The 23987-nt window shown below is 38.5% G+C and overlaps 1 protein-coding gene across 1 annotated transcript in view; it reads left to right on the top strand.

Moving 5' to 3' along the window:
- Window positions 1–23987, top strand: part of ACVR2A (activin A receptor type 2A) — a 108207-nt gene that overhangs the window by 33395 nt on the left and 50825 nt on the right. The window contains exons 2-4 of the mRNA XM_039494326.1: window positions 12746–12953; window positions 16791–16900; window positions 20255–20409. Coding sequence (XP_039350260.1) covers window positions 12746–12953; window positions 16791–16900; window positions 20255–20409 — 473 coding nt within the window. The remainder of the gene's footprint in view (window positions 1–12745; window positions 12954–16790; window positions 16901–20254; window positions 20410–23987) is intronic.

The following is a 23987-nucleotide window of genomic DNA, read 5'->3' as shown; positions in this document are numbered from 1 at the left end:
AAGCCAAAGCTAGACAAATTTAGACTAGAAATAATATGTACATTTTTTTAACAGTGAGGGTAATTAACCATTTAAACAGCTTACGTAGATATGTGGGAGTTCTCTATTACCTGCAGTGTTAAGACTACATATCTTCATAAAAGATAGGCTATAGCTCTGTAGCGGTTTCCCTGCTGGGCCCTCCTGGCCCTTGCCCCCACTGGGCTGAGAGAGTCACACAGAGACCTTTTGGTGCAGTGCCCACCTGGTGCTTTTATTTACAGGCTGTGCTCCCACCACCTTTCCACCATACAAGTAGTCCCCCTTCTTGCGGTCCACCGGCAGGAGAGAGGGGGCAAGCTGTCTCTCTGCGCTTCCCCTCACTGTCTTTCCTCTACTGCAGCTTTCCTCTTTCCAGATCCCAACCCCTTTCCCCTAGGGTTCTTACCCAGCCCCAGCCTGACAAGGCAGCAGCTGTTCAAGCTTCCCCAATCAGGGTCAGGTGGTCTACCCAGCTCCAATTCACCTCCCTTATTGGAGCTGGGGTGACAGAGGATTGGCTAAGCAGTTTTCTGCTTAGCACCTTGTCACAAGCCCCAATAGAAGTTGTAGGCTGATAGGAAAATTGCTGGGTAAGGTTCTTTGAACTATGTTGTGTAGGAGGTCAGATTAGATTATTATAATTGTTCTTTCTGGCCTTAAACTATGAATCTATATTTATGGCAGCAGCTATGGAATTCTGAGGGGTTTTGCAGTGGGTAGGTTACTCTCACCATGCTAATAGTGGACAGACGTACTTCTGTCCCTCTGTGCTGCAAACAGGCTGAAGTTGCATAGTTAATTTGTGGGCCTTTCTAATGAATTCAAGGAAGTTTTCAGGCATCGATAAACTGCTCTGTTTCTAGCCCTGTTTACTTTAGTATTGGTCCTTGCACCTGTTACTGGTCCAGAACTGTTGTAGTGTACTCAAGGCTCAATCTTAAATCTTGAAGGACATTCTTTTTTGTCAGTTCAATTTACTAGCTACAAATAAATATTTCCTTTGTTTAATAAGTTAGTTGCCTTTAAATTCAAAATATTTTGATTTCTTATGTATTTGCACACTTAAGGTAGTCTTATTTAAGTAATTTTTAAAATGCTGTCTTTGTGCATTTCCAATGGATTTTCAATTTCCATACAAATAGAACTTGACACAAATGATGAGTTTAAAAATTAATCTGGTAAATAAGAAATACATCAGTCACCATTTCTAACATAATACATTTATTCAGTTTCTTTACTTTTCTTTGAGTTCTGCTATATAATTGCGAAATAAATGTAGCCCTTGTGGTTTGCAAAAAGAAGCATCGTATTTAATGTCAAGGCTATGTTTAGTTGCAAATTGTGTTTTAATGGTTACAAATGAATGAGAATATTTCTTTAGGAAAATAACTAAAAAGTGCAAATGGAAAACAAGATTAAAATCAATCCATATTGTCTAAGAGTATGTCTACACTACAGGATTACTCCGATTATACAATCTGTTGCCAAAAATCAAATTCTGTAAAAAGTCGAGTGCATGCGGCCACACTAAGCACATTAATTTGGTGGTGTGTGTCCATAGTACCAAGGCTAGTGTTGAGTTCTGGAGTGTTTCACTGTGGGTAGCTATCCTATAGTTCCCGCAGTCTCCCCCGCCCATTGGAATTCTGGGTTGAGATTCCAATGCCTGATGGGGCAAAAAACATTGTCGCGAGTGGTTCTGGGTACATGTCGTCAGGCCCCCCCCGGGATGGCCGGGAAGGGTTCATGATGCTTACGTCTTCAGGAACACTAGTTTGTTTAAATGGCTGCAGCAAGGGATTTACTTCCCAGTCCAGAAAATAACTTTTGGGGATGTTGACATGCCTATAGTTATTTTTGGGGACACAGCCTACCCCTTAATGCCATGGCTCATGAAGCCATACACGGGCAGCCTGGACAGTAGTCAAGAGCTGTTCAACTATAGGCTGAGCAAGTGCAGAATGGTGGTAGAATGTGCATTTGGAGATTTAAAGGGTCGCTGGCACACTTTACTTACTCGCTCAGACCTCAGCCAAACCAGTATTCCCATTGTTGTTGCTTGCTTGCTGTGATCCATAATTACTGTGAGGGTAACGGGGAGATGTTTATGGCAGGGTGGGAGGTTGAGGCAAATCGCCTGGCCACTGATTATGCGCAGCCAGACACCGGGGTGATTAGAGGAGCACACCAGGAAGCACTGCGTGTCAGAGAAGCTTTGAAAACCAGTTTCATGACTGGCCTGAGTACGGTGTGACAGTTCTGTTTGTTTCTCCTTGATGAAGACCCACCCCCTTGAATGACTCATTTCTCTGTAAGCCCCCCCCTCGATCACAGCTTACTTGCAAAGGAAATAAAGTCACTATCATTTAAAAAACATGTATTCTTTATTAATTATAAAAATAGGGAGAGAACTGATAAGGTAGCCCGGGTGGGGTGTGGGAGGAGGGAAGGAAAAGGCCACTTCAAAACTTGAATGACAGCCTTCTGTTGCTTGGGCTGTCCAATGGGTGGAGTGGCAGGGTGCATGTAGCCTTCCCCGCCCCCACCTCCCATGTTCTTGGGCGTCTGGGTGAGGCGGCTGTGGAACTTGGGGAGGGAGGAGGGCGGTTAAACAGGGGCTTCAGTGGCACTCTGTGATCCTGCTGCCGTTCCTGAAGCTCCATCAGATGCCAGAGAATGTCCGTTTGATCCCACAGTAGTCCCAGCGTTGCATCCTGCGACCTCCCAAATAAATTAAACACACTGTTAAATATATTAAACACTATTATAAATGCTGGAAGCAAGCAGAGTTTGGGGTGGAGGTTGACAGCTCACGACTCCCCATGTAATGACCTCGTGATCCCTGAGAGGTCTCAACCCCCAGTTTGAGAACCTTTGCTTTAAATCTTAACTATTTTAGTCTTTTTTAGTCCATATAGATAATTATTGGTCATTGATTACAGTAACTTAAGCATATCTTTTTATTTAAAAAATTGGTTTGTTATATGTACATACGATGCTTTAAGTAAAAGTTGTTTCTTTTGATTTAGGAGGTGATAAGATTGTGGACTAGAATGTGATTGATGTTCTTTGCAGATGTTTTATATGCTTCAGAGGTTTTCTGAAGTAGACAGTCTAGACTGTCTGTCTGCGTTCTGTTACAGCTTTGAACCTTAATTAAAACAGTTGTACTACATTTATCATGTACCGTTTTTAACCTCAGAAAATTCTTAACTCTGATGTTATATATATTTTATTATATTTATGTATGTGTGAGGGCAATTGTCCTAGTAAAAACTGGTGTTTAGGAGAGCTTTTATGCTTCTCACATTCAGCAAGTAGCAGAAAATAGTCTTCTGCAGCCCCAAAGCCTTGAGTTGAACATTCAGCTCTGTTTAGATACAGTAATGTTATTCTTAAAGTAATAAGGGGTCACTTCACCCAAAAAGGAAAAAAAAGTTCAAAATGTTGCCATTATAATGTTTTTGTTCCTCCTGTGTTGTTAATATGCCTAAAGATATATCTGACTTGGTTCAGTCTCTGATGGTTTGGTTTCTCCTCCTCATTTGGGTCATCTATACTTGTGGTTTTTTTTGGTCAGAGCTCAGATACCACTGACCCACTTGCCTGTCACTTCTTCCAGCACCATCAAGACTATATTTTCTAACCCCTATTCTTGTAGTTGAGGGTGACTGAACAGCACTGCCTTCAGGCTTTAACAGGGTAAAGGGGTTATATTGCTGCACTGCACATGGTGTAAGAACCTAAACAAATACAATTGTTAACATCAGACTACTTTTCCGAATTGGGGCTTGATGTTCTGCTTCTGTAGAATTCATATTCCACCTCTATGTTGGGAAGCAAGAGACCTGGATTGAAAATGGAGTTCATGTCCCCCAACTAGCAGAACAAAACAGTTTATATAGAGGGATAGAATAAAAAATTATCACTCTTGGTGATGCTTCATTAAATGCACTACTGTTGGAAATGTAGTTTGTCATCTTATGAAAAAAATAATATTTTTGGTTAGCTGCTTAGAAGTACATTTAACTTTCAAATCAGTAGCATGTAAATTCTCAGTTTTAAAAAGGAGCGTTCAGTACTCCAAATTAGTATTTGAACTTCATTAAGACGTTGAGTAGTCACGTGAAAAATTAAAACTTCACATTTTATAACTGTCAAAAACTGTTAATACAAGATCATTGTAACAGTGAAAATAGTGTGTATAAAAGTGATACATATTTTATCAGGATGCAATATGTATAAAGTTTGTAGGATCAAATGGTTATAGGCCACTGTTTATAGTGCAGTAGCATCTAAACATCCCCATCAGTGATCAGGGCCCCATTGTGATAGATCCTATACAAACACAATGACCATCCTTTCCCCAGAGCGCTTACAATCTGTATGTCTGGCAAGATGCAACAGATGGCTAAGACAAATAAATGACTATTTAATTTAGAAAAGGGTATTGTAAATGTATTCAAACAAGGGAGGAGAGTTAAGGTTGCACATTAATGCTGAACTTTGGTACTGCCTGCCTTCAGTGTTGAACCGTGCAACATTAATACTGAATTAAGTTATTAATTTGCATTTATTACATATAACATTGAATTCTGTAACTATTATTTTGGCATTCAAAAAAAAAGAGACCCAGTGTGTGGAGGGCCATACTGAATGGGCAGAGCATGAGCCTGCATCTTACCTTGTATAACTAACTATGCTAGAAAAACTTAACTGTCTATTTTTACTTCAGTGATCAAACAAGAAAACTGTAGTAATGAAATGCTGGCATTAAGTTTTGTATTGTTAATCTCAATTAAATGAATGTGGTGGACACAATCCTCTGCAGATTTAGGAAGGGAGCACTATAACTGTTCATACATGGAACAATATAAGAGCTTGAATTTAAACTTATTTCCAGTCTCTCTGGAAAGTCTAGGGTCACCAGAGAAGTGTCTCAACATAATATGTTGGCTTACTTCGAACCCTTGTTCGGGTGGAAAAGTTAACTGAGGAGCAGTTTCTTCAAGGCTTTTGGGCTGAAATAGGAGGAAAGATTGTCCTCTGTATTGGGATTGTGTGATGCATCAGTGCCACCACTTTGCACCCTGTCACTGGGATGTGACTGAACCTCTTAACACACACACACAGAGCAAATATAGAAAAACTGGCTTTGGCCTTGTTGGATTGCCACACCTGAACTGTGACTATAAGCAGCACTCTTATTGGTTTTATTATAGAACAGCCCCTCTACATGAACCATAAAGGAAAAGAAAAAGGTTGTTGGTATACTAAAGTTCTCTGTGAAGAGGGTTTTAGGTTTTGTTGGTGGAGAGAGGTCTTAGAACAGTGGGGCATCAGGCTACAAGCAGATGTCTTGCGCTTCTGTTGTGTATCTCTAGGGAAACTTTTTTACTCCTGGGGGAATTCTGCAGAAAAAAATTAAAAATTCTGCACACAATATTTTAAAATTCTGAAAAATTCTTCATATTTTATTTGTCAAAATAACACAATATAATCATGCCAGTTTCAATTATTTTGGTAATTTATTTCAAAATATCTGTCCGCAAGTATGTATGTACCAGAATCTTTTTTTGGTCCTGTATTGTTAATTTTCTTTTGACGAATAGATTCTTTACTAGGCATATTAATATAGAACTTCGAGTAATTCATTCAAATTATAATACAGAACTATATTTCCTGCACTCATCAGAAGCCGTGCAAAGGCTTGGGACTTACAAGGGTAATGAAGGTGCTGAGAGAGAGGGAAGGAGCCTGGAGTGAAACTAGAGGGTTGGGGGGTGAGGGGGAGAAATATGGAACAGGGTTTTTTGGTGGGGAGAGGCACAATAGTTAGGGAGCCTCCCCCATGCAGAACCTGGCTGATCACAAGCCTCTCCCATTCAGTCAGGCACATCTACTGCAGTCCCTGTGTCCCCCACCATCCTGATGAGTCCCTCCAGCGTCCTTCCCCATCCTCATGGATCCCTGCAGCCCTCCTCCATGGTCCCTATGTGTACATTCAGCCCCTGGCTCAACGCTGTCACCCTCTAGCTCCTGAACCCACTAGCATCACCAGTCTGTCCCTCCCGGTAGCCATTCTGCACCCCTGTCTGTGACACCCTGTCCCCCCGCAGTCCCTTGTGCCCCACTCTGTCCTAACCTGGCTCCATGGGCTAGGTGCTGTGATGAACTTCTAGTCCTGGCACAGAATTTTTTTCCCCCCACAGAAAATGCATTCTGCCCCAGAAGTGCTTCAGTTCTCCCTTTTGCTCACCAGAGGTCACTCTGGCACCAAAACAGTCTGCTGCATTCATGCTGTTGGCTGTTTTGGCATCACAGTGGTCCCTGGTGGGCAAAAGGGAGAACTGAAGCACTTCTGGGGCAGAATGTATTTTCTGTAAATAAATAAATAAAATTAAATTCTGTGGACACATGAATTCTGCACATGCGCAGTGGCGCAGAATTCCCCCATGAGTAGGAAATGGAAACTTGTGCAGGATGGGTAATATGATAGAGCTTGATGCCATTTCTCAATAAATAGGAAGCTGGTATTTCTCTGGTTTTAGTAGACAGTTCAATTCCCAAGCTTTTTTTTTTTTTTGTAGAGAAACACTGTATAGTCATGGACTTCTGTGTAAGTGTTCCATAGTAGAGGAGAAATCAATAACGTACCTAGTTGGTCAGCCCAGAAAAAAGATAACTGAATTAGAATTCAGTGTAGATGTGGGGTAGCTCAGTGGTTTGAAGATTGGCCTGTTAAACCCAGGGTTGTGAGTTCAATCCTTGAGGGGGTCATTTAGGGATCTGGGGCAAAAATTTGTCTGGGGATTGGTCCTGCTTTGAGCACGGGGTTGGACTAGATCTCCTGAGGTTCCCTTCCAACCCTGATGTTCTATGATTCTATGGTTCTAATAAGATAATTAGTCAAATCTTGATATAGATCTGTATATTTTTATTTTTGAGGCAGAGAATCAGGTGGAACTGTTTTCATCTCTCCACACACATCTGAGTTTCCTTGGAAGCTTTCATTTCAATAGAATCATGGTGAAATATTTTTTTCAGTATTAACATATTGAAATTAGATCATAAAAGCTGTTCATTGCGGGTTTTTGTTTGTTTTGTTTTTATTTAAACTGTATTTCAGGGCTCTCTTGTAAGGTTAAGTACACAAAGCCAGCCTAGTAGTTGAATAAAAAGTAACTGTTTTTTCTTCAGATAGGCCAAATTCTTCCTTGACTTGCACTCTGTAAAGCCACACCTTGTTGTATCTAATGGGGTTTGTATGGAGTATCGTAATCCTAACTAGATATTGTATAGCTCAGCAGAATTTGGCATGACTGATTCTCTAGGTGAAGTAATATCTTTTATTGGCCCAACTTCTGTTGGTGGAAGGGACAGGCTTTCAAGCCTCATCATTTTTTCCAGGTCTGGAGAAAGAAATGTGTCCAAGGTAAATATAAGCAGGGACAGATTAATCATCAGTGGCTCACATGTTTATAGGAGAGCCCTTAAAATGAAGTGGGCAGTTAACACCTCCGCAGTCTTAAGAGGATGGAGGGTTAGTTGATGGCAGGGTTTGTTACAAGTTGCTGCAATGTGCCAAAAAGCCCAGTGTCAAGTCCATGTTTTTAGTGTCTAGTAGAGTTATGAATTTAAGCTCTCAGGCTCCTTTTTTGACGGCGTACAGGTTTCCACTGAGGATGAGGACTGAGAAGTTTATTTTGGAATGGCTTTTTTGTGAAGTGTTGAGCTACTATTCCTCTAAACATTCATATGGTACTAGAATGAGCAAAGCAATATAATCCTGAATTTATCAGCATTAGGTTCAGCAAGATTCTGCACAAGTTTAAGACTTCAAATCAGGAAATCAGTTTAGAATATGTTTAAGACCATCCATCCCTATTCAAGACAGCACTTAAGTGCATAAGTCCTGATGACTTCAGTGGATCTTAAGCATGTGCTGAAGTGCTATCCAAAATAAGGTGTTCCTGAATCAGGGTTTTATTTTGGAAGGGACTTCTTAGTTAATTATATGTTTGTGGTGTTTTAACCTTAAAGATGTTGAAAGTTATAGTTTCTACATCTTTATACCTTTTATTTAAGACAATTAAAATCTGAATTCTGAACTTTTACACGAAAGGTCTGAGGTGATGTTTTATAAAACAAATGTTCCCATACAGAGTCTTGCAAAGAAGAATATTGTGTTGATTCATTAATAACCAACTCTAGTGTCTCTTATACAGTGCATACTTATTGTATTGCTGGAGAATTTTGGCTGAAGCATGTGGTGTGCACTCCAATCAATTTATAATGTCTTCATTTTTCATCTTCTGTGTAAGAATCACACTGAAATATCCAGTCTAACTGGAGAGGAGAATGTTGGCTCCTCACCTCTTCCTACTCTGTTTTTCATTGTAGGGATTGGGCTGTAAAAAAAACTACTATGTACCTTCTATTGGTGAGTGAGGCGAGATGATGAAATTCTGAAATGTTCACCGATGTGCAAGTTTCTTCTCCAGAGATTGTCTGGAAAGAGTGATAAGTGTCCATCACTTGTCTGTGTCGTCATTTGTATATGTAGGGAAGTAAAAATTTTCAATTTTTTTTAACACTGAACATGAGAAATATGTTAGTGATTTATGTTGGAACTTGTGGTGTACAGATTGTGATCTGATGATGAAACAGGAGAAATGTCTGTTAATAATTTTGTTTAACAGAATTGCAAATGGTGATAGAAGGAACTTAGTTTCAAGAAGCAGATCCAATTGAAGAATTTGGGATGTCTTCACACATGGCAGCACATGGTTGCAAGGAAAAGATGTTGATAAGGTCCTCTTACTCTAGAGTACTTCTAGGTTTTACTCTAATTCTTATTTATTCATTTAATCTGAAGACTGGGAAATTACTTCAATTAAAAGAGAACTTTTAAACCTTCTACAAAATATACTCCAAATACCTACGTAATGCTCAGGAACTGCCTGAATCAGAGTTGCCAGTTTATGTACTTGTGTACAGTTCATAAGCTCAGAATGCTAAAACAGCAGCTACCAACCAGTACTAGGAAGTCCTCAAGAATGTAGCAAAAAACCTAATCAATCAGTTCTTTTTTGGTCTCTTAGGTAGGCTAGCTTTTTTTTATTTCTGCTTCAGGAAGACCATATTCAGAGTCATTGCTCTTAATATTTGTGGAGTTTTTGCTCTCCTCGTGATTGTTTGTCCACTTAATAGTCAGATCATTTGAGAGTAATTAGTTTATGAAGCTCAGTTTATTCTGTTTCAGGGGAATGTAAAAGATTCTAGTTCCCATTTTACGCAGTTATGAAAGTAAACAATGCATGGAATTTGGTGTAAAAAAATCTGGGTTCTGTTACCATCACTGTCATCATTTTGCTCTGAAACATTACTATTTTACAGTTTTATACTGCCACCCATCAGTAAAATGCCTTCCATGTAAAATCAATAGCAAATTCCATGGTGGACTTCATGGAGCCTCTGGCATGTCCTCCTTTTTGGGGTCAAAACTGCTTGGGATATTTTTTGGCGGGGGGGAGGGAGTTTGAATTATGTCACTTATAGTGGACAGGCCTTTTCAAAAAAGAAGGCATTGCAACATTTCCTAAAGATGGACAGACTCTAGATTTGCCTGATCTCTTCTGAAAGATTGGTGAGAGGATCTAGCTATGGAACAGAGAATGTTTGTTTTTGTTCTCAGCTTTTGCATGTTTCATCATGGACTTTGAGATGTGCATTGTCTTTGAGTGTGGCTGTAATGGTGTTCAGTAGATCAGTGGGTCTTGGATATAGCTGGGGATTCATGCATTACTTACTTAAACTGCATTGGAAGCTGTCTGAACCAGTGGAGGAAAATATTACTATCGTTGTTCAACTGATGCTGCCAAAACTCCTCACTCTCACCATCCTGAGGGGATACGGCTTGCCGGTCACCTACAGTGGAATCCAAACTCTCTCTCACTCAGTGAGAGGGGTTACTTACCCTTCAGTAACTATTATTCTTTTGGGTGGACCCCTCAACCCAACTTTCATCTGTGCTTTTTGGAGTTCTCGTCTCCTGTAGACTTTGACTTGTGAGGGAACTGAGGGAGGGTTGCAGCCACTCATGCCTTCACGCAAAAAGTATGAGGAGGCACAGGAAACATGCTGACAGATATGGCTCTTCTAAAGTGTGTGTGTGTGTGTGTGTGTGTGTGTGTGTCTCACACAAGGCATATGCACATCTTCAGTTTGATCCACTCCAACCTCTCAATCAACAGTTATTGTTGGGTAAGTGTAGACATGAACGGAGGGTCAGATGCATTAACTTGCTGAGGTACCAATTAGTTTGTTTGTTTTTGTTTGTTAAAGCTGAAATCTAACAAATTAGATTTGCCCATTTGGTAAGTATAATAGACCAGTATTGGAAAGTAATATAATTAGGATAACCCCTTTTTGAGCTGGGGAGCCCTAGCTTATTGAATTTACCTCTTACATTCTTTTCAGTTCTGTTTCTATCTTGGACAGTATTTCTCAGATCTCAGCCAATTGATAGTTCACTTAATTTGCCCAGAACCACATAAACTATAAATTGTTGATTTACATAAGTGTAGCTACCACAGATGTTCCAGGCACATACTGAACACACAACATGCATGCAGTCTTGTAAATGATTAGCATAGACCAGTGTTGCAGCTCACTAGCTATATGAAGGAATAATAACAAATCAGGGTTTTTTGTTGAATTGCTTACCAATTTTTCATCTCCAATGCATTTATCACCCTTCAAATAATTTATCTAATGGTGTAAAGATGCACTTATCTTAAGGCACTATTATAAATGTGGTTCCTGCTATTTCTTGTTTGGTTTGATAGAGACTAGTTTAAAACATCTCAAGCAATTGTTTAAAGTACTTTAAAGATCTTTTAGGGTAATATACTTGAACTAAAAATGAGAAATGTGGTTTGCCTAGTTAAAATCCAAAATATAGTTAGTTGAGGTCTTGCTAGAAAGAGTGTTTCGGCTTATTTGCATTAAACACATACAATTTCTGAAATGAAAGCTTGTCACTTCTCAATTGTGGTAATCCTAGGAATGGGGTGAGTCCAAGTGTCTGGTGACACTTCTGTTTTTGCAACTTTGATGGGTTTAGCAACTCCAGGGTCCACAGCTTGGACCATGTTCAATATCATGGATTCAAGGTTCACTGAAGGGAGCTGCTCTCATTTCTAGTGAATGGGTGCCAAATGGCTCTTGACTTTCAGCTGTTTCTCTACTACTTCCCTTGATATCCAGTAGATGGCATCAGTGTATTACAGATTTTTTGTATTTTGGTCTTAGTTGGAGGATTCTTGTTTATTTCAAATACTGTATTTTTCTATATTACTCAGACTATTAATTGGAATTTCCCAATTTCTTTTAATATTACAGAATTCTACCTCCGGTTAGGTGCTTGTATCTATAAATAGTCTTTCCTCCTTGTGCTATGTAATCCACATTTCTAGAGTGTGGCAATAATTTGGAAAAGAAACCAAATAAATCCTTTATAGTTCCTATAAACTTAAAAGACCTAGTCATGCATTCTTTGATTTTTATATATAAGCATTTCACATCCTTTAAAAAAAAAAGTTTACAATAGAACAAGACATTATTTTGAAGGAAGACGACTGGTTAACCATATATGGAGAATAGTGCCTTTTGATTGACACAGAGGTGTGTGCAGCTTCACATCTGGGGTGAGAACTGTTGTTTGGGATTTTTTGAGGTGTCAGGAAGTTTGACCTCTGGAAACTTCTTTTAGTTTTGTCTGAGTCTCACTGAAAATTATTTCCTAAACAGCTTATTTGACTTTGCCCCTACAGCCAACCCACTCCCCCCACCTCCCCCATTTCTGGTATTTAACTTCCTGTAGATGGACAAAGATGGGAATCCTAACCACATTCAAACCATGTGAGTTCCTGTCTAAGAATTTAACAGTATCTTGAAAACTTAGTTAAATATCAGCCTGGATCCCCTGGGTATGTACTTGGACAGCTAGCCTGAGCTGCTGCCTGTGCTACCATGGCTGTACTGCTATTTTTAGTGTACTTGCTTGAGCAGACTACTAGCATGGGGACATCTACATGAGCTAGGAAGCATACCTCTTAGCTCAAATGTAGGTGAACACTATGCAATTAATTGGGTTATTTTTTCAAACTTTTCTTCACAACTGCAAGGGTTAGAAACTTTTTTAATAGCTGAGCTAATGAAGTAATCAGGTGACCCTAGGTGATGGAGGGGTGCTAAGACCAGAAGTGAGGCAGCTTTTGAAAACTGGGTAAATTCTGCTAACTAATGCTGCTTTGGAATTTAAGACCACCATTATTTGACTAATATTTACTGATTAAGCTCTATCCTTTAGCCAATAAAATTTTTGGTTACAGCCATATAATGAGAAGCTGTGCCAAAATTTGTCACGTATTTGGTAAGAAATATTTTCCAGCCTTCTACAAATCTTGACAAGCTATGCGTTGTTCGGGCTATATCATTAAATTTAACAGAATACCTTTGTTTTAGCTGCTATTGTTTTTGTTTCAGTACCTGTTTAGAATGCATGCTAACTTTAAATATAGTAATGAGAAGAGAACTTGAATATTAATAATGGTATCAATATAAGAAGCTTATATGCAGCCTGATTTTTAGTGTTCAAATGTGCTTCAGCCTTCAGAATCCAGTGGTTTAACATTAAATTATTTTTAATTCCAAATAGGTGCCATACTAGGCAGATCAGAAACACAGGAGTGCATCTACTATAATGCTAATTGGGAAAAGGATAAAACGAATCGCAGTGGCATTGAACCTTGTTATGGTGATAAAGATAAAAGACGACACTGCTTTGCTACATGGAAGAATATTTCTGGATCAATTGATATTGTGAAACAAGGTTGTTGGCTGGATGATATCAACTGTTACGATAGGTGAGAAAATTTTAACTATCTTATGTATAATAATGCTTTAAACCAAGTTTACCGGGGGGAAAAAAAAGGCTAGTTAGAAGACACGTCATAGTACATTGTTCACTATATTAGAAGCCAGAATTTTTGAATTTAGGTGCCTACAGTTCCCATTATATTTGTTAACAAAGCTTTTACTTTATCTGGCATGTTGGAAGAAGGAAGGGTGCCAGTAAGTAAAATAAAAACCTAAGAGGTTAACTGAGAGGGAGGGAGTCTGGGTGTGGGGAGGGCTCAGGGCTGGGGTTAGGGCACAGGGCATGGCCTCTGAGAGGGAGTTTGGGTGCTTGAGGGGGCTCGAGGCAGGGGGTTGGGGTGTGTGCGGGGTGCAGGGTGCAGGATCCGGGCACCACTTACCTGGGGTGGCTCCCCACAAGCAGTGACTGTCCCTGTTGCTCCTAGGCAGAGCACGGCTAGGTGGCTTTGTGCTCTGCCTGCATACTGAGCGCTGGCTCCGGGAACCAATGGGAGCTGTAGGGGTAGCGCCTGCAAGGGACGAGTGCGCAGAGCTGCCTAGCCATGCCTCCACCCATAGGCACTGCCCCCGGAGCAGCGCACAAAGTCCCCTAGCTGTACCTCTGCATAGAAGCAGCAGGGACAGGGAGCCGCCTGAGGTGAGGGCCGCCCCTGCACCCAAACTCCCTCCCAGAGCCCATGTCCTGCTCCCCCTCCCGCACTCAGGACCCCTTGTGGCCGTTCCTCCACCTAGGAGCAGCAGGGACATGTTGCCACTTCCAGGGAGCCAGGTAGGGAGCCTGCCGGCCCCACACCAGCCAGACTATAAACCAGACTTTCAATGAAGATCAGAAATGCCAGTTTATAGAGCTTTCCAGTTGGTAAAGTGCAGGATAACACAGCTTTTACTGCAATAAAGAGTCCTGTGGCACCTTATAGACTAACAGATGTACTGGAGCATAAGCTTATGCTCCAGTACATCTGTTAGTCTGTAAGGTGACACAGGACTCTTTATTGCTGTTTACAGATCCAGACTAACACAGCTACCCCTCTGATACTTAACAGCTTTTACTGTAGTTGGACATATTTTCAGAGAGGTTGAACACTTTCATCTCCCATTGACTCATAGAAATAGTGACAAACTTGAAGCATTCGTATTTTTTTAAATTTTTCCCTTCTGGTCCCTTAAAGTTTATTTTAAAAGTACTGCTTATTACTGAATGATTTAAGTAAAGTATTCAAACTAGTGCCTAAAGTTATACTCCTAGGGGTAGAATTTTAAAAGCACTTTAGAAGTCCAGCTCTCATTGGACCCTAAACCATTATTCAGACATGTCAATATATAGCTTGATTGTCAACATTTCTGAGCACCTAGAAGCTCCGACTGAGGCCAGTGGCAGCTTCTGTGTGCTTATAATTTCTGAAAATCTTGGCCTTTTTTGTGTAACTGATGGCCAGTCAGATATGGTAAGCAATAACACACACAACAGGATTGTATTGGGGTATCAGTAGGCATTGGTTGGGTCCTAGGCCGAATGCTAAAGATTACAACCATCTAATTGATCACTGTATGGTACTCTGAAGAATTATTTTGGAGCTACAAAATGTCTTTATACCAGTGTTGGGAGAGGGAGGAGAAGGAAGAAAAGGAATGCATTAAATTTCTAGTATTGTCTTTGCATTACTAAAATGTTTCCAAAAAACTTGAACAAAACTTAAAAAAAAAAAAGTTAATCTTACAAATCTTCATATCTTTAACAAAAAAAATTGTTCAACTTGTATCAGTGGATGAAAGTGATATTCATTATAGTCCTCTTTACCTCATAAAGAGGTTTTATACCTTTAAGTTCATCAGTAAAAAGCAGATTAAGGAAAAATTGTAATTCTGATTTGCCAGTTCCTCAGAAGTAGCAAAGCATCTATAGAGTAGTTTTCCCCACTCTGACTGAAGTGTTGCTGTGCTGAAGGGAAAAAGGCAGTTTTTATGAAATCTTGTCAACTGCTATGCACAGTGTTGTAGAACTGTATTTCAACCATCATGGGGAGGTAGTTAGACTATGTTCCCTTTTCAGGGGAAGGGTAGGTGTGGGGGGGTGTATTTCTAACTTGAGGTTTAATGTTATTACTATCAAATTTTAAAACTTTAAGGAGGGATTTTCTACAGTGCTGCTTATTGGCCTAATTCTCACTGGAAATCCATGAGAATTTTGGCACTAATTACAAATGAGAGCAGACCTAGGAATTTTCAAGAGTGCTTGGAACTGCCTCACTCAAAGCTTCCTACGAAGACAAAAAAAGATTTGGAAGAAGTCAAAGGGTGTGGGAGGAGTGAAAAGTGGAAGAGGAAGATTTTTTTGTGAGTAGACAAAATTGCACTAGCCTAGTTAAACTGGTACAACACCAGGTGGATAATCTTATCTCGGTGTAAGAGTGGCTTTTTCTTTTAAGATAGGTCTAAATTGCCCCTTGTGAAGGTTCACAGTTTTTGTATCAGCCTGTTCTTGACCAGATGAGTCAATCTTAAGGGCCTGTCTAAACATGGAGTTATTCAGGAATAGCTGTTGCACTTCAAATTCATACTCTACCTTGATCCAAATTAACTTTCAAGTGTAGACAAGCCCTAAGTTATGTGGAATTGCACCAGTTATGTTGATTAAACCCTACATTTTCTAGAGAAATAAACGGAGCTAAGGAAGTAGGAGCGAATGCTAATCTTTTCTTTATAGCATACTATACACAGCATTTAGTGAACAAAAAAATTAAGATATTAAAACTTGGCTCTGGTTCTTAAATAACCATTGATTTTGGTAATCAATATTATCTACTGCATTTCAGTAAACTATTCTTTTTTGTTTTTGTGCCAGGACATCACTGTTTTGTTTTATTATTGGAATACAAGATTTCTGAATAGTGTTCTAATTGGAAACATTATAATATCTGTTGTATATAACTTTGTTAGTTGGCGAAGGACTATTGCAGTTCACTAAACTTTTAAGCTCATGGTATACCAAACTCCAAATAGTGCCAGACAAAGAATATCAAGCAATGAATGAATTTATGACAGAAACAGTTGCAATTATAATGAGCAAGTATTCTAATTGTATATAAAACAGCAGCCTTCAGCCACTTCTCCAACAGATTCAAACTCCTTCCTAGAATTCTTCACTATTTTTTGCTCTCTGGTATAGACAACTTTTATTGTCTTACCTTCCCTCTCCTGAGTTCTTAGGGGGTTTTTTTGGTGGTTTTTCCTCACCAATTTATGTCATGTCTTTTCATGTGTCATAGTTCTAGATTGTTACTGCAATAAGCTCTGGCTCTGGGCAAAGTTAATGTTTGGCTGCACAGAAATTTCCTGTGTTCTTCCTTTTTAAAAGGTGTTTTTTCCCCCCAACAGCCTCACACTGAAGGGTTTCATGGGTAAACTCAAGTCATTCAAAGTACTTATTTTATTTATTATGCCACATTTAAATTGGGTTCATAAATTGTTAAAACCTCCACCTGTACTACCCCCTCCTCTTGCAAGAGGAATTTTTGAAACCCAGCTTGCTGGTGGCTTTTTTGGGATGCTAGCATGTTTGCAACTTGCAAGGTTAGGAAGACTATCTCTGCATCAAGGTTGATCAATGTTATATTTCTGCAAATGGAAGTAGACCTGTATTGAAATATATTTTATCCTCAATTTAGAATGGTATTCTGATAACACCATCTTAGTCTAGTGGATCACAATTTTCAAAAGTTCATTTCCAAAGTTAATTTTGTAGCTAATATATACAATATTTGCTCTTGTACAAAGGAAGTCCGTTTTAAATGAACAAAAATTACTTTTCTGGTGCTCTCTTACAGGACTGATTGTATAGAAAAGAAAGACAGCCCTGACGTGTTCTTCTGTTGCTGTGAAGGCAACATGTGTAATGAACGTTTTTTCTATTTTCCAGAGATGGAAGTAACACAGCGTAAGTTGGTTTAACATTCAAAAGAAATGGTTTTGCAGTATTGGCCAGAATACAGTTTCTGTATGTTTAGGAGGGAAGACCTTTTTTCCAGAATATTTTGGGTAGCTTCTGTTAGTTTTCCCTTTTCCAAACATATGTGGAAGAGGATTTTTTGGTAACTATAGTGGTTCAGAGTTGGTTGTATTAGTGTAAATAATTTGATCTGGGCAGTAGACTAACTTTTTTCAGCTTGAAATGAAAGGCCTATGTTTTGGAACAACACCATTCAAATTGATAAAGCTATTCTAAGCTAGTAGGGGGCATCTATCCTTGGCAACCTGTTCAGAAAAATCTGATCAGGAAGGCTAAATAGAATTATTTCATACTCTTTTGAAAATCTAAACAAAAATCCATTATTTTAAATCTCATCTTAGGTGTAAGTAAATGCAACTGGTTGTGTTTGAAATGGCCATAATGCCATAGCACACCCAACCTGTGCCTGTACTACCTTACAGATGCCTGCCCTGGAGTAGGTACTTACTTTCTTGTAAAATGGTCTGTTTAATTTTGTAATTTATTAAATGAACTCATTGTCATTGCTGGGCACACTTGTAATTTATTAAAAAAAAAAAAAAAGTCTGCTAAAAAGAACACACAAAAGGCTACTAAGAAAACTGCCTGGAAATCCATTGGGGGGTGGGGCGGGGGAGGAAATCCTGTGCATGATGGTTTTAAGTAATAACTTTAAAAATTTGCCAGGCTATTTTTCCATGTCTTCCAACTAAGGTGCTTAACCTGTTAAACACTACTAGGTCACCGTAACGACAAATATCCATTTGAAAAGTATGGTATATATATTTTTAAAAAAAATTTACAACTCCTTGCCTGTGCGCCCCCTCCTGCCCACCACACACACCCCGCAAAAGCATTAATTAAAAGGGTGAGATGATCTGCTTTCATCGATATGAACAGTAGTGCTGCTTTATGGGTTATCCATAGAGTGAGTGGGTGTATAAGTAATTATTTTAAAACAATTTATTTACATTAATTTTGTTCTCATAAATATTTCAAATTAAGTTTGAAATTGACAACAATGTTAAAGACGAAACTTAATATCTATTATTTAAATTATTTCTCTCTGTTGGTGGTTGGGATGTGTGGTTTTTTCTGGGGGAGTGGGGTGCGGGGGGGTAGTTCTCTTCCAGGTCCCAAAACAGTACGACCTCCTGATCACAGCAATATAGCAGGATATACAGCCAAAAAATTAATTGACCTATCACTTTGGAACTGACAGTAGGGACTCACTACACTCTTCCCCCCCCCCCCCCCCCCGGTCTCCCAAGTACAAAATATAGAGGAAATGCTCTACAAACTCCCTAGACCCATGTCATCCATGTATGCCTTTTTGAAAACAGAAGACTTCATCTTGAAGTTACTAGTAAATCCTGGGATAAAGAGCTAGAGCATCGTTTAAAGGCATTACAATGGTCCATTTTATTACGCAATGCAAAATGTGCTTCTGTAGATTTATGATCATGTTTAATTCAAGAAAAAAATTATTTAGAATGAATTTGGTATGGCAAAGACTACAGAAGATCATTTTTCCCTTACGGCTACATGCTGGCACTACGGTAAAGATGGACACACTTCTGCTCAGGCTATAGGAATGTCCTCTTTCTATAGAAATAGGTTGACATTAGAATTAAAATTATTTTCGGATTTAACAATCTAACAGTTTTGAGAATTGCATATAAGAATATTTCGCTGCAAATTCATTCTCCTTGGCACCGCATTCGTGGTACTTGAGAGGAGTCATGATTACAAAGCGAATGATTTTACAGAGGTGGAAAAGTAAATCAATGTGCTCAGTAGGATAAATGTATTCAGATCTACTGGCCAAAGCAAGAGTCACTTTTTGCCACATGGATCAGTAATGTGAATTTGAGGAAATCTTTGCTCTCTTTAAAAGAAACATTTAACTAGGGAATGTCTAAAGGTCTAACAGCCTGTCCAAGACCCCTGGCCTTTTTGCCTCTGCTTCCATGCTGCCTGACCCTGTCGAGTCTGCATTGTTCTTCCCCATGAGTTTTGAAAGTATTGATTTCTTTGGTTTTATAGTTTAAGGTTGATTTAAATGTTTTTTGCAAATGCATGTTAACGCTATGCTGCATGTTACAGAAGGTAATTATACATTTTATAATTTTTGTGTTCATATATTGTGATGTTTGTATGAAAAAGCAAAATCAATAAATACTTTCGTAAAGATAGTGCAAATTAAATAATAAAATATTAAACAGTACATGTTTTGCTGAGGCAGTTTTAAAGTCAGACAACTGAACTTGTGGAAGTCGCTTGCTTTTCCACACCCTTTAGTTACTTAAATTACTCCAAAGGAAGTGCTAGGGTGTACAAGCTTTCAGTGACCAGAAACAGTTTATTTCACTTACTACAGATGGTAATTCCTTTTATAATAAAGTAGTTGGCTTTTAAATGCAAAACATGTTAAACTTTTTTTCTTAAATACCCAGTATATTTAAGGTAGTTTTTTAAAAATGCTGTTTTTGTGCATTTTAATTGATTTCGGATTTCCAATTTCCATGCAAATGATTGATTGACTTGTGATTTGTGTCAAGCTCCATTTGATAAATAAATGTTAGTCACCTTTTTCTAAGGTTTTAAAAACAAGGAAAAACTAAGAATCTGAATGCATGCATCTTAAGTTATATAATTGCTTAAATAAATGTATATAGATATAATGTATCCTCCTGATTAGGAAAGAGAAGCATCACAGTGTAAAGGCTTTATTTCATTCAAGTCAATGTGTTTTTTAATGTTAGTAACTGAGAATCCAGTTTTCTTTAGGAAAATAACTAAAAAGTACAAATGCAAAAGAAGATTACAATTGATTTTTAAATTAAGATTTCCTATTTGCTGATTTATATTATGATTTAAAATTGGTGATTTAAATAAAACCTGTAAAATGGTGCCTCGTGATACAGTTCCCTAAGTTTGAGCATTAACTGTGAATTTATTTTTCTTGGAATGGCAGTTTTGAGGATTTATTTTAGGAACTGCATGAATATTAAACAGTTTATGATGGATAAGAGGAAGATTTTCAAAAGCAACCAAGGAATTTAGGAGCATAAGTCCTTTCAATTGAACTTTAATTTACATGCTTTTGAAAATCTCTGATAAATCTTTAAAATCTGTATCTGGCTATTAAAGTCTGTTGTGTTGAATTAGGTTCCGCCACTGTGTTCTGCTACTTAATAAATGTGTTCATTTCTTTTAGAACTTAATAATCAAGTTTAGGCATTGGATGAGCTTGTTAAAATCTGTAATCGCAGAAGATTAATTGTAACTTTTGTTCTTCAGCCACTTCCAATCCTGTTACACCTAAACCACCTTTGTTCAATACTCTGCTTTACTCGTTGGTGCCTATAATGGGAATTGCGGTGATCGTATTGTTTTCATTTTGGATGTACAGACATCATAAGCTAGCATATCCTCCAGTACTTGTACCAACCCAAGTAAGTTGCTATATTGTAATCTTAATGTTTTAGAATCGCTATTTTTAAAGCAATGTGGTGAGGGAGAAAGAGAGGATATTTGTAAGTGATGTGACTGAAATCTGACTTCCTTTGCGTACTGAAGCAGGTGCTTGGTTTTCCTTGCGTAAGGAAGCTTATCAAAATCAAGTACTGGTAGGTTAGGCTCTAAAATTATCAGAACCTAGTCAAGATTCAGTTCACCTTTTAACGTTCTAAAAACCCAGCATATGCTTTTAAAAAAACAAAAATTAAGTAAACATGTCCATATATCTATTTTAAACAGTAAAGACTCAATATTATGGGAAAATTGTGAAGTCATGTTTGAATTGTTTCCTTGATGTGAATGGACTACCTACTCATCATAGGGAATAAGGTGCTCATGATCTACTCCTGTCGGGGATGTGTGTGGGTGGGTGTGTTTTTAAAAGTAAAAAAGGATAAAAGCTGGTAACTAGGAAAGCAGAGGTTATGTTAAAAAATTAAAAATAAAGATAGGCTTAGACAGCAGTTTTTAAAAGTAAATAATTGAAGTGCAGTCATTGGATTGTGTACTAGTTAGCTTGGCTACTGCACAATTTGGTTGACCTTCCTCCCATTTTCTTTCCTTTTGTTAAACAAGCATTTTGCGTCTTGTTTTAAATTAGGTCCAAATCCTGCAAACACTTCCGTATGTGCTTTAAATGGGAAGTGGTTTGAAGAACGTGATCTTGGACTGTAAGTTATTCAGAGAAGGAGGCTAGCTTTTTAAAAAAACAAAACAAAAACTTTGTATAGCCCTAGCATGATGGGGGGGCCCCCAGTACCTGGTAGGCACTCTAGGTACTATTATAATATTAATACTAACTTAATTTATTTTATTTTTGTGTGTTGTTGTAATCTGGTCACAAAGGTGCCACCTGAGATCAGCACCTTATTGGGTAGAGGGGTCCAGGTTACAGGCCCCCTGCCTGGGGCTGAAGCCCTTGGGCTTCAGGCCTCTACCCCCTGCGGCATTGGGACTTTGGTGAGCTCAAGCTTTGGTCCCCCCTCTGGGGTCGTGTATTGTATTTTTGTTGTCAGAAGGGGGTCGCAGAGCAATTAAGTTTGAGAACCCCTGAGCTAGAATACATTGCCTCCTGGGTAACATTATTGATTAATCTGATTGTAAAACACGCTACTTTTTTACTTTTTTATCAGACCTAATCAAAACTTTACATATGCTTGTGCTCTGCTTACACCACTTTCAACGGTACTAGAATTGCTACTTCTGGATATTCCTACAGATGTTAGTGGCTCGTACACAGAATGAGATCTGTTGGTTTGTTTCATTAGTAATAGATGTGGGGAGAATCAATATTGTCAAATGAGAAATTAGGGGCCAACTTTTAATTCTAAAACAAGACTGTTCATTTTCATACTTCAAAAAGAGTATTGCGAACACCTCAAGAAAATACCTATTGATACTTGTAGTTACCTTAAGTATTTACAAATTGATTGGAACTATAACTGTGCCAGCACAAATCTCAGCTCAGTTAAAATTAGGAACTTCATACAACTTTTGGTTCAGGGGTTTAATTTTGGAAATGAGTTAAAGCTTTTACCTTTTGCCTTTGGTTTTTACCTTTTTTGGTATTAGTATCTTACAATTAAAAGTAATGTTTGTGGGGAGGGAAGGAAAGGTAACATACCTAGTATAACACTTCTTGCCCATGTTTGAGCCACTAAGTCTTTAAATTTCTTATTAGTTTTATATGGGATTAAAATGTAATTTATTCTTGGAGATATCCCCTTATATAAACTGTTTAATATTTCACCATCTGGATTTACTGCTTATGCTGTTAACTTCATGCCACAGTGTGGGTCTGCAGTGTGACAAAGTTAAAGCATCTTTAGTTTTTAACTTCCTGAGTTTTCATCACTGCTGTACCTTTTAAATTTTTTAAATACCACATGAATGTAGCTTTTGCTAATTTTTTGTGAAAACAAAATCTAGAAAAGACTGGTGCGTGTGTGTGGGTTTTTACATTATTTTTATTCATTTTCATTTTGACAGTTGTCATACTGCAAATGTATATTTATACAAATGCTTGATCACATTGAACAGGAATTTCACTGACACTTTAGATTAGGCTTCAGTTTAAAAATTGTTCATGTGAAATGCTTCACTTTTAGTGTGTTTAGTGCTGGCGAAAATTGCCAGAGGTATAGCTTTGGAGAGTGAAGTCCTCTATCCACAGAACAAGGTGTAGAAAAAATGGCAGTTATCCAAGCTTCTTTCCCTTACCCTGCTGATCCCTCTGTTCTGGGGAGAATCACCTCTCTGGATAACCAAATAGTTCAATCTCCATACTCATTCAGTTGAGACCACTGTCAAGGACGTCAAATAATACCAGTTGTGGCTGTGGTGTGACTAGTGTCTTATCTAATAGATCTGAAAGTTTTACAACTGAATAAAATGTCAAAAATTAAACTTTCTGCAGTAGTGTAAAACAAGTTTCTCCATTCATTTATACTAATCCAGACACTTCACTAGGACTATTTCATACCTTTACAATAGCTCCAGAAAGTAAACACTGGAATTTTTTTAGAGTTGTGTCCAGAATAAGAACCTCCTGTCTTGGAGCACAGGGTTTATTACTTTACTTTTAATGTTGTCAGAGGATATCATCTTAAAATCTAGTCATTTAAGAGTTGAAAGGGTCCAGATCCTTGGATAACTGCACTCATTTGCAGTAGTGACAAGTCAGAGCAGTTGGGAGGAATTTCTGACTACAGGAAGGAAGTAGTTAAGAGGTGAATTCCCCTTTAAGCTTAAAGTTTCTACAGAAAGATTCCCTAACTTAAATTTATATTTATAACTGTTCTCTATAGTTTGGTTGAAGTACTTAGTCTAAATTATTAGACAAGAGATTTTGGGGTTTGTCTGCACGCACATTTAGTTTGCGGTAACCTGGGGTATGAGTTTAGCCTGCCACAGACTAACTGTCCATGTGGACTCTGCTCATTAACTATTTGTTGATGCTTTTTGATCTAGTTCTCTTTGAATCGGGATTACATCAAAGCTCTTTAACAGATTTAATGGACATGAGCAGGGTCCAAATACACAGTGTGTATGTGGCAATCTAATGAGGGGTAGATTAACAGCCCTGTTTGCCACAAACTAATTGTTGATGTAGAGAAACTTAGGTCTTGTCTACGCTGGCAAGTTTCTGCGAGGTAAAGCAGCTTTCCTGAGGTATACACACTGCCAAGCCACTTAATGTGCAGAAACTGTGCAGTTGCAGCACTGTGTTAAAAAAAACAAAAACAAAAACAAAAACACACAAAAAAAAAAAAAAAAAACAAAAAAACAACACCCCACTTTGACGAGAGGCATACAGCTTTCTGCGCTGGGCCTGCAGTGCCAGTGTAGACACCCTGTCAATTACAGCACTGCGATTGTCCTTTGGGAGGTGTTCCACAATACCTGTTCTCCCCTCTCTGGTAATCGGTTTGAACTCTACTGCCCTTCCCTCAGGTGACCAACTGTCATCTCCACTCAAATTTCTTGGGAGTTTTGAAAGTCCCCTTCCTGTTTG

Source organism: Mauremys reevesii, linkage group 11 (genome assembly GCF_016161935.1).
Source record: "Mauremys reevesii isolate NIE-2019 linkage group 11, ASM1616193v1, whole genome shotgun sequence".
Taxonomy (NCBI): Eukaryota; Metazoa; Chordata; order Testudines; family Geoemydidae; genus Mauremys; species Mauremys reevesii.
The sequence above is the reverse complement of the archived record's forward strand: the minus strand, read 5'-3'. Positions and strand labels throughout refer to the sequence as shown.